General features: G+C 40.5%; 1 protein-coding gene across 13 annotated transcripts in view; it reads left to right on the top strand.

The window, feature by feature from the left end:
- The first annotated feature begins 1,180 nt into the window (after nt 1–1,180).
- Nucleotides 1,181–10,894, top strand: part of cacna1da (calcium channel, voltage-dependent, L type, alpha 1D subunit, a) — a 64,034-nt gene continuing 54,320 nt past the window's right edge. For 7 of the 13 annotated variants that reach the window (XM_065954814.1, XM_065954815.1, XM_065954817.1 and 4 more), the window contains exons 1-3: nt 1,181–1,543; nt 3,631–4,102; nt 5,844–5,949. In XM_065954814.1, the coding sequence (XP_065810886.1) occupies nt 3,777–4,102; nt 5,844–5,949 (432 nt within the window). In that variant the 5' untranslated portion in view covers nt 1,181–1,543; nt 3,631–3,776. The remainder of the gene's footprint in view (nt 1,544–3,630; nt 4,103–5,843; nt 5,950–10,894) is intronic. The other 6 variants (XM_065954824.1, XM_065954822.1, XM_065954825.1 and 3 more) reach the window with 1 other exon arrangement.

Raw genomic sequence — 10,894 nt, 5'->3', positions numbered from 1 at the left:
TTGTAAAGCTTCAATACTATGGATTTGTAAATATTATGAAAAAGAACATGAAAACATGTAACAATGTGGGTGTGCTCATGTTTTATTCAACTTGCAGATGTATCTGCACCTTGAGGGCATTCTCTCCTTTCTTATCCAAATGGGTCTGAAACTTTTGGCAGCAGCAGTGATTTTTTTCATGTTTTTCTAAAAATAAGAACTGTAATCAATATGCAGACCTCTATCTATATATAGGAGAAAGACATTTAATTTGTGCTAATAAGCTCAGTACGGACTGTGTTGCTGCTGTTTTTGTTAGGAAATGAGGGAAAGTGGATGCTATTAATGGTATTGCTCAAAGAATTCCAGCAATACAGTTGCTTATTTCAAACTTGGTGGAGACATTGCCACAAATACTGGATAATTTAGACTAGAAAGATGTAAAAGGAGAGGGCTATCTGAATGAGCTACATATTGTAAGTTAGGGTCATGAGCTAAAAGTAGGCTGCATTTATAAAGGGCTATGTGTATTGGACTAACGCTACATGCTACTTGCAGCTTGTTGTGTTGGTGTTTCTATTGTTGAAAAGGGTGAATCTGCTGTTGTTTTTGGTCTGTTGTTTAGGTTGATATATTGATTAAATCTACAGATGCTATGTATGGTGTCAATGTATGGATTTTGTTATTAACAGCTGATTTAGACAGCAAGTTATTTTTTGGCCTAATCATTTGATGGGTTCATTCATAATGTCAAGTATTAATTGTGGTTGCAATGTAGCCTACATTGTATACCCTGCATTCCAATTGAAAAACGAGGAGAATTAGGCAAAATTTGGTTTTTCGATAGTATTTTTTTTTTTTTTTATTGTTGGTTGTTTCCAAAATCACAGGCACCTAAATGAACCCCCCATTGCTCCCATAATCACATTTCCCTAGTGCAGCTTTAAAGGGCCTTGTTGTGCCATGGCAGGCTATGTTTAGCTGATACAATAAGTTGCTGTGCCATGTGTTTGATTATTTTCCATCTGGAGAACCCTGATTGAAAAGAGCAAATAAAAAATACAGCCTTAAGTGTATCCAAACCCTTAAGTAGGCTAGTAGTTAGTAGTCACATGAAGTGACCTTCATATGGTCAAAGGATGCTGCATGTGACTCTGTTTGAAAGGTTTCACTTACTATTGAAGAACTGGACAGGTAAGATTAGGAACACGCTGTAGCACAGCAGGGTCTTGTGCATCAGCAGGGGAGTCGGGGCCAGGAGGAGGAGAGCTTGCTCACTGATGTGCTCTCGTTACACTGTTCACTGGCGCCGTGACGATAAGCAGGCAGCGGACGAGGATGCTCTGTGGTCTGGTGCGCACTCTCCTGTCTCCAGCTCTCCACCATCACCATGGAAGAGCTTAATTAATGCACAGGCTTTATGTGTCCCTCCTGCTCCCGGAGCAGCTGATCGGTAAACCGCCGTCGTTTGACACCGGACCTGCGTTATTCGTCCTCAGAAACACTGGACCCGTGTCAGAAAGCAGAGAGGACAGCGGCTGAACCCTAAAGTCTTCAGAAAAAGGTAACTGCACGGTGCGGTTTCTGCTCCCTAAACAGAAGTTAGCCTCTTAGCATAGCTGCGTTCATGCAGGCAGGGAATGATGATGCTTTTTCTTTACTGTCAAGAGGACAGCACTTATTAATGGCCACTTTTCTTCTCGGCGCTGTCATGTTTTGTGGATTGGATGATTCATCGCATTGCCATGAACAATATGTTGAAATGCATTTGAACAGAGCCTTGCCAAGCCTGGCTGATTTACACTGATGTGGGCTCTGGTCAAGTGGAGTGTCCGCTGTATTAGCCCTCAGTGTAAGAGCATCAGTGATTGAGATTTGTTGTAATAACGACGCCAGCTGTTTCTGTGGACCATCTGACGTCCGCGCGTTGCTCAGTTTCCACTATGAGCGCCTGGAGTCAGGCTGTCATTTCACATCATTTTTTTTTTTAGGGGGGGGAGAATTCACCATATCCTACCCCGGTGGTGTCCAAGGAGAAATGTGAGGACGCTTGATGATGGCTATTTTGTCACGAGCCGCTCATGCAAATGTCACTGTACGTTTCACGACGGGTGTCCTGTCGACGTTTTCGATGCAGCAGTGAAATTAATATTCCAGTAAGCGCATTAAATACGCATTTTGCCCACATTGGTCTCGCACTAGCCTCGGCTCCGTGAAAGGCAGCATCGTAGCACAAAGGAGACGTGAAGCTGACAAACCTGAATTCACCAGCAGACGTGCTATCTGACATTACACCATCCCTTACATCACATGTATGCTATATGAAGATGAATTCCTTATGGAGGGTCGCTGCAATGTGACCCTTTGTGTTTTTTCCTCTGCGGGGCCTGCTCGCAGTTCAAGGACTTACACAACTGATGGGACCAAGTGATGTCTGACAGGGGCAGCTCTGAATTTATCTGCTTATTTTTGTGTGTAGCCTATGAGTGTGTGTGTGTGTGTGTGTGTTTTGGCTTGAGCTGCATGTCACCTGCCTTCCTGTTGTTTTGCGTCCCTAAATATGTTGAGGGTCAGAAAATTTAAGATTGTCGGCTATATTTATACTACTGATAGCAACATCAAAGCCAGGCCAAGCTGCCATATTTTTTTTTCCCTTTTCTTTTTTTTTTTTACAGCAGCTTATTCGACAATATGTGAGGCAAACGCCAGGATAGATTTTGTGTTACACATTCGATGATATAATTTAATACGACAGTTCTTTAAGCATAGGTCTATATATCTAACAAGACTTGGTCCAATAAGTTCTTGTACTCTAATTCTATTATCTCTTAGACTTTGTAGGTGTGTGTCATACATCTTATAACTTGAACTTAAAAGTTCTCACGTGGTCTCAAATTTCCATTTCAGGCCAGTATGTAGGCCTATACTGTAACAATGTGAGTTACCTGATACCCTCTCTGCTCATCTGCCATAGCCTCTGTGCCCATTTTAAGCACCTATAGTACTGTATTCCTGCTTAAGAGCTTTCCAACATGTGGGCGCAGAAAAGGCATTTGAATATTGCAAGGCAAGATGTATTTACCAAACATATTTCAAACCCAGCTTTGTATGAGGTAGAAGTAAGAAAGGGGGTCACGTAAAAGAAGCAATACAAGTCTATTTGTAACCGGTGTAGAAAACAAGCATAGAGGAAGTCTTACTACAATATTAAGGCCTACATTAACACAATTCAATTCAATAGGGAAGCATGGTTTTAAATGATGTGAGGGAACATCTGTGATCCTATTTAAGCATCTTTGGAGATACAAACTAAAGGCAGCTGCAACATTGTTCTTTTCATCTTGGAGTTATTAGTCAGTGGTCATGAGAAGACAGATGTTATATGCTCACTTTCAAGTAACGGAGATTATTCTTATATTTTCCAAAGGCTTTTTAAATGTGAATTTTATCTATCCTTTTGAAATACTATTATATATGTGTTGTGTCTGTGTGTGGTTAAAATGCATGTGGACATGAAGTGAATAGTACTTTTGTTTAAGGAGATACACAGGAAAATAAATTGTAGAATCTCAATGACTATAAAGGCATTCTTATCGATTTATCCTAAATGAATGAATGTACTGACACTTCTCACCTTTTTCTCATTCTCAGAGGCAAATTATGCCAGCAGCACCAGAGTCGCTCCCTCTGGTGACGTGCCAGCTCTTTGGTCAGACTCCTCTGCCCTCCTCTAGCCTCCCTGTCTACCCTGGCAGATCCATGCTGCTGGATGCTCCTCACAGAGCCACACCCGCACCATGAGCGCCAACGGGCCCGCCCCAGACCCAGCCCCTGCTGCGGCCCCAGAGGCCCCTCCCCCCGTGACCCCTGCCCCTGCACCGGCCCCCGCTGCGGCCCCTACCCCGGCCCCAGCAGCTCCTGCTGCACCACCCGCTCCTCCTGTACTGCCCGCCCAAACGTCCACCACCATCCCGGTAGGTGCTTTGGCACAGAAGAAGCGGGCACAGTATGCCAAAAGCAAGAAACAAGGCAGCAACGCCAACAGCAGGCCAGCCAGGGCTCTGTTCTGCCTAAAACTTAACAACCCCATACGCAGGGCTTGCATCAGCCTGGTGGAGTGGAAGTATCCTTTACTGTGGTTTCATTTGGTGGTGGGTACGGGTCTTAGCGCAAAGTTTTAACTGTAAAGCAGTTTTTGTTGACAAAGCTCAAATTATTTATGGATTTGTCTGTCAGACATTTAACAGAGAATTAATCAGACACTATCTAAATAATCAATAAATCATTTAAGTTCTAACTACTACTTTAATAGTAGCCTACATATGCATTCTATAAAGAAAAAAAACACTACAATATTTTTAGGTACAATGGGATAAAGTTTTTTTTATTATCATTTATAAGCATGAATTTAATATCTTTGGTTTTGATTGCTGGTAAGACAAGAGAACACGTTTCAAGAAGTCCCTGAAGTCAAACTGAAATGCAATTTTCTCATCAAAAATATTGAGAGTCCTAGGATCCTAAAATACTGGTGGTGTAGACTGTGCACCATTCAGGGTGGGGGTGGGGGGACGCTAAAGCAGATGCTGTCATCACGAAAGCCATCAGATGTTATAAAGAAGATTGCCTCACGTGAGTCGCTCAGATACATTTCATAATCCACCTTTGTGCGTTGGCCACAAAAATGTCAATGGGGATTTACAAACAGTACACTATTTGAGATGCAGCTGTTGCTGTATCAGGAGTCTGACTTTGTTCAGCCTGGACTGAATACAGCAACAGTGCACCCCTGAATGTTTGTTTCTGTATCCTGCCAGTGACAGTAAATTTAAGATGTCTACCATGGCACCCAAACCAACAAGTGTTTTCAGGATGTCAGTCTGTCTGTCCCAATTGAACACAATTTATCATGAGGCAAGATTTTTTAAATTGGACACAATAATCCACTTGGACATCAGGATGAACCAATTAGAATTTGATGGCCAAAAATCAAAGGTCAGTGTGATCTACGCTACAAATTATGACTCAATTTCATAAAATGATATAAAGAGATGCAGTTACAGGTCAAAACATTATCAATCAAAAGGTTAAAGGTAAACTTAACTTTGACACCAGAACCATCTTGATAAACACTTTGACCATTATACTTTGGTATAGCTGATTGTATTAGCTCATGAACGCCAAGAGGGAATATTTTTTAATCTTGAAAAAAGGGTTAGGGTCACTTGTCCTCAAAGATAAATTGGTGGGCAAAGGTAATGAATCCAGGTCATATTACCGTTTTCTTTTTTTTCTTTTGTTACCATTAGTTTCAGTAGTTTAGTTTTACAAGAAATGCTGGTGATAATGTAGAATGACTATTGATTTAAACAGAGTAATACTAAGACAAGTAAAACAGGCTGTAATAAGGTCTTTCCAACGGTTTTTTCTTAGATACTTTATAAGGATCTAAAGGGCAAGATGACAAAAAATGCTTGCTTTACTGACTCTTAATCTCAACACTACCTGTTAACTGAAGGTTAGGATCCATTTCTCTGATTTTATATCAATAACACAATATAAAGGCAGCTTAGTAGCTTGGCAGCACAAACCAAAGCACAAGTCCAGTTACTGCAGTCGAAATACTCTTAGTTCATTTACATTTTCCAAAGGGTTGTTCATAATGGATGCAGATCAAAGGGCCCCTGGAACCCTGCATAATGTCTAACCTATTGAGTTTTTTGAATAAGTAATCAGGTATTAATTGTGCAGAAGTATTAACAACGCATTAGGGGCCTTTGACATGTGTCTCTTTATCATTAATATGTTATCTTCTTGAGTTTTACATCATTTTCCTCCAGGTTTTCCTTAACCTCTTTTCTCAGGCCATTTGATATCTTTATATTAATTGCTATTTTTGCCAATTGTATGGCTCTAGCTGTCTATATCCCCTTTCCTGAAGATGATTCCAACTCCATAAACCACGACCTGGTGAGTAGTCTCTTTGTGTCTCTATGTGTCTTTACAATCAGTTCGGCTGCCTGTGTTGAAAGACTTGTGTTGCTCTACATCGTGTTCTTATGTGTTCAAACTGTCTAAACCTCTACTGTCTTGTTGGATTTACATTTGGTATATATATATGTATATGTATATATGTATATATGAAACAGGATGAATAAGCTGTGTGTTAGGAATATAAAAAATGTTTGGGCTATGTTTGTGATGAGGATAAAAAGACGGATAAAAAGATTATCTGTTCCAGTGCCTGTTGTTGTCTTCTTGTTTGCCTAGCGTTGAGCTACTCTATTTGTTAAATTGTTTCAAAATGCATAAAGAATGTGTCATTACTTTGTAATCCTCTTTGGACTGATAAGGTTCGAGTGTACTGTTTCACGAGTTTCAAACTGAAGATGTAGTCGAAGATTTAGCATGAATAGTGAGATGTTGCACACACAGTATTTTCTCTTCAGTGTTTTGCTTCATCATGCAGATTTGAAGTGTGTGCTGTGCCTACACACAGAAACACTCTGACAACTATCCTCATCGGTGCTTTATCATGTCTTACTTTCCCTCTACAGAGGTTCTATTCAGCTTTCTATTTTCAGATTTCCTCGTCATTGCACCACTCTGTGCACCTTTTGCGTTCATATCTGTGTGATGAATTATGGGTGATGTAGTAACGTAAGCATTGTTCCACAGCTGTGGTCGAGTGCGTTCCCAGAAAGGCAGACAAACACAGTGAATGTGGTCCTTGCATGAGCAGAATGAAGCTGTAGTGCTTAATGATTCAAGCTTTGCTCATACAGAGTGTCTGCACACATTTGAATGTTCTGGAAAGCTTCGGGATCATGTTAGAGTGAGGTTTACCAAACCTGATCAACAAAAGTGTTACTCCGCTGTGCAAGATAATCTACAGCTTTGGTACAAAGTGTGCCCGGTCTACTTTGAAGGAGTAGTGTGTACTGCTTCTCAGTGTGACCTCCTGGAGGGTGACCTCAGGGTGTTTGTTTGCACAGTGGTGCATCGGGGAAAAGTGGGCCATCTGGGACGTTACAGTGTCTGGTACAGTTTATCTGCAGTGTATTGTCAGGGTTAGTCTGGGAGTTTGAAAGAGTTGGAGTGTCCTAAAGTTATGAACTTTAGGAACAAAGGGAACACAGATCAGATTGGTGCTTGACTTCATTGGTACCCTAAGTTTTTTGTCTGTATATGTGTTTATACAGTATTCAACATGTTTTCTCATACATATTTTACAACTCAGCATATATGAAATGTGTATTTAAGTGTTTAAGGAATATAGTTCATATAACATCTGATGAGCTAGACTGATGACAATCCCTAATGTTGCCCCACCTTCATAATATATACTCTGTATTATACAGTGTTCTCTGGTGCAATCTGTGTGTGGTTTTGAGTTATGGCAGATGATTTTTCATTCTTACTGATAGCAACCAACATGTAGCTGCAGTGTTCAAGAAATTCAGTGATGTCAAAATGTATTTTCTGAGCTTTTCTTCTCATGTGTTCAGATAAAATCCAAGTGTGTCTGTGAGAGAGAAAAGTCTAGAGGTGCTTCTATCGTCTGATAACGACCAATGGCGTCAAACTAAATAACTTTGCACGCTTGTAAAGAAGCTGCGTTCTGCATCACATTTCTTTTTTACAAACCAAAGCTAAGAGGTCATGTTAGTGTGATGAATAGTTTGGATTTTGTTTTTGATGATGCCTTCATTATGTCTGCTTAACAATACCTGCTGGGAAATCATCAGTAATATTTGTTACTATTATAGACCAGAGACATGTCAGCTCTACATAAATAAGAGACAGGTATGATTGATGGATGCACCAGAAACAATCTCAATGTTTAGTTCATTGCCGAGTCCGACGAGGGGATCCTGGACTGAGCCACATTAATGCGGATTAAAAGCTTAATAGATGGGGTTATTATAGGGGTGTGAGGATATGACATGATATAAGATTGATTATCATAAAGTGGCTTATTTTTAGTAAAGTGAAGAGAAAGCTCAACTTTTGAAAACGCTTATACACATTCTTCTATACAGCACTCGATATGTTTTTGCTGATCTTTCTACATATCCTTGCAGTGCTTCAGATAGGGATTCATTGCTTGCACAGGACTTTGGTTTAATTCTGCAGGGTCAACATTAAATCAGATACCAAGGGGGTGAATAATGCGTTATTTCCCTTTTTCAGCAGAGGCAGAACAATAGATAATTTGTAGGGCAGGTGTGCCAGCTTGGCCTTGTTGTTCTACAGAGCTCACGCTGTAGTCACAGGAGGAGTGTTAGTGAGGAAAAACGCTGAGCTGTTTTTTTTTGCTGTAGTGGCCTCAGTGAAGATTGCTATTTCACACCACTGTGCTCCGTAGCCTCACAGGTGGACCAAAGGCTGACATGAAACCTGAGGAGGGCTGCTGAGAGGCTTGTTGTGTAAAGCAAGGCTGAAATGATAACACTGTAGCCTGTGAGCAGTTTTTCAGTCCGGGACATTGTGGTGTAACTTTCAACATTAAGAGACACTGATCCCTGCAGCTACAACAAGCGGACTTCGAGGTATTTTTTGTGGTGCAGATAGTTCACTTAGTGCATTATTGTTCAACATAAAATCCTGAACCTTTATGGTTTGTGTCACATTGTTCACACACAGTGTGTAAATGCAGCAGAGTTGACTTTAAACAGGACAATGCTGCAAAGTCATAGGACACAAAATAGAATGAGTCTGTCTCCTTGTTAGTAAGACTTGCTTAAATGCAGCAGCTCATTATAAATAGAAATTCCTCCCTTGGCAGAACGTAGGGACAAAAATTGGGGTCCTGCCGCCACCAGGAGGCACAAGTGAGTAACAAGATGTCGCAAGCACACACACGTACATAAAACCTCGTCAGGAACTCGGAGTCATTTCGTCTTCCTCTGCTTAGCACTCTCTGTCATTGCTCTTCCTTTGTTTAGTCATGTCCCTGCAATAGTAACAAGTGCACACACGTGACTGTGCCGTCCTCTACCCACCTTGACTCGGGGACAGACAAATAGCCTGCATTCTCCTGCCTTTGCTTTAAGGTCATTTCTGACTTATCTATCTGCGACTCGACACCCCGGGCAGCTCCTGCTGAAGGTAGCTGAGCAAAACAATGACCTTTTCATGGTGAATATGATTCATACGTCTCATCCCTCTTAGGGTAACATGCAGGGAAATGCGTATGGTATCATGTAGTGTTTGCCCGTACCACTGTTATTGCATAACTGTGGAGCCGCAGAGCTATTTATTTTACTGGGGACAAAAGGACACAATCATGTATAGAGTAAAAAGTCTAATGGAGGTCATATGGACGGCAGCAGAGAACTCAAAGGGGGAGGCTGCTTCGCATTTGGATGCTGTAACCGTTGAGCCTATTAGCATTTGATAAATGTGGATCATTGAGCAAATTATTTTTCATATATGAACGGGTTAAAAATATCCCTTTAATGCTGGAAGAGGGACTGATGAGAAAAAACCTTACATGTCACGCGTGGTTTCTTGTTTTTATTGAGATCCTTATTTAGTACCAGGGTTTAGGTTAAATATTCAAAAAATACTTTCTTTTGATGTTGACTTATTTTGTCACAACAAGCTGAGGAGAGAGTAGTAGAGCTGAGGGAGGATGGAGATGCTCTTGTAAATGACTGTGTTAGAGATGAACTGGTGAAACGTTACAGTAATCACAGTTACATGCTTGTCATTTAACACTTATGTGTTTGGTTTGTCACCATGACAACCACACATGACCTCTATGTTGACAAGCAAGATATTTCCTTTTTTTTTTTTGAAGAAGAAGAATGAGGTTTTATTCAAAAAAGGTAGCAAACCATGTGCTTGTCTAGTTATATCTTGCCAAGACTTTAGAATTTAGACTTTATTGTCCCCAATTTCATTTCACAGCACCGTATCTGTCCAATAGATAATATGCCCCACCAAAGAACACAACAAAACACAGTTTATGAAACAAACAATGTCAAACAACTATTAAAAGCTCCCACTCTGGCTTGTTCAGCGAGGCCTTTTATTCAGGGCAGCTATGACAGCAGAGATCAGGCTCTTCCCAAGGTGAGCCCGTCTGCACCTCAGTGCTCTACCTTTGTCCAGAGGGAAGTGGGACAAGGTGGATCTTTAGGGGATGTTAAGAGCAAAATGAACGTTTTAATATCACATATTGTTTCTCTTTAAGACACTCTTGTACTCCAGTGTATTGCCAGCACCACTGTTAGACCATCAGATATTTTACTAGGGAATAAATTCAGTATATAGTATATAGACTTCTTGGTGTGTTGATAAATGTGCACTGTCCTAATTCATTAAATTCATTAAATTCACTAACCACACAAATTAATAAATATGTTTTGGTCATTGGTTCAAATACACAGCAGATAAACTAAGCATATCAATCTATATTAAATTAACCCTTACTTTGACTGTTGTGTCATACTTTAATCTAACACTCCCTTCATGTGAAACAAGTAAAAAAAAAGGCCTTAGAATAAAGTGTTTTTCACATGTAATGTTGCATTTTCATACAGGTCTTCTGCTTCAGGCTTGGAATGTAAACACTTTGTACCTCAAAATGAGCAGCTAGCAGCAAAGTCATTGCCTATGTAAATATATACCAACAACCCTCACTGTGCCAAATTTGTCACTCAGAGGCAACACATGTCTGATCACAGTCACTGAACCCTTCAGTATGACAAACAGTCACAGAGGGGCTTCTTTCACTTTGCATATGCTCTTGTCAAAGATTAGAATGGGCACAATATATCATTGTATTTTTAATATGTCAACTGATGGTATTATCAGTGCCTTTGTAACATCCGCCACCTTTTGTTCTGGCAAATTGAAAGGAATGTAGACATTGTTGGCCTTTTAAAGAGAGACTAGAAATGTGAGG

Source organism: Labrus bergylta, chromosome 5, assembly GCF_963930695.1.
Source record: "Labrus bergylta chromosome 5, fLabBer1.1, whole genome shotgun sequence".
NCBI lineage: Eukaryota > Metazoa > Chordata > Actinopteri > Labriformes > Labridae > Labrus > Labrus bergylta.
Note: the sequence above shows the minus strand (reverse complement) of the source record. Positions and strands in the feature narration are given on the sequence as shown.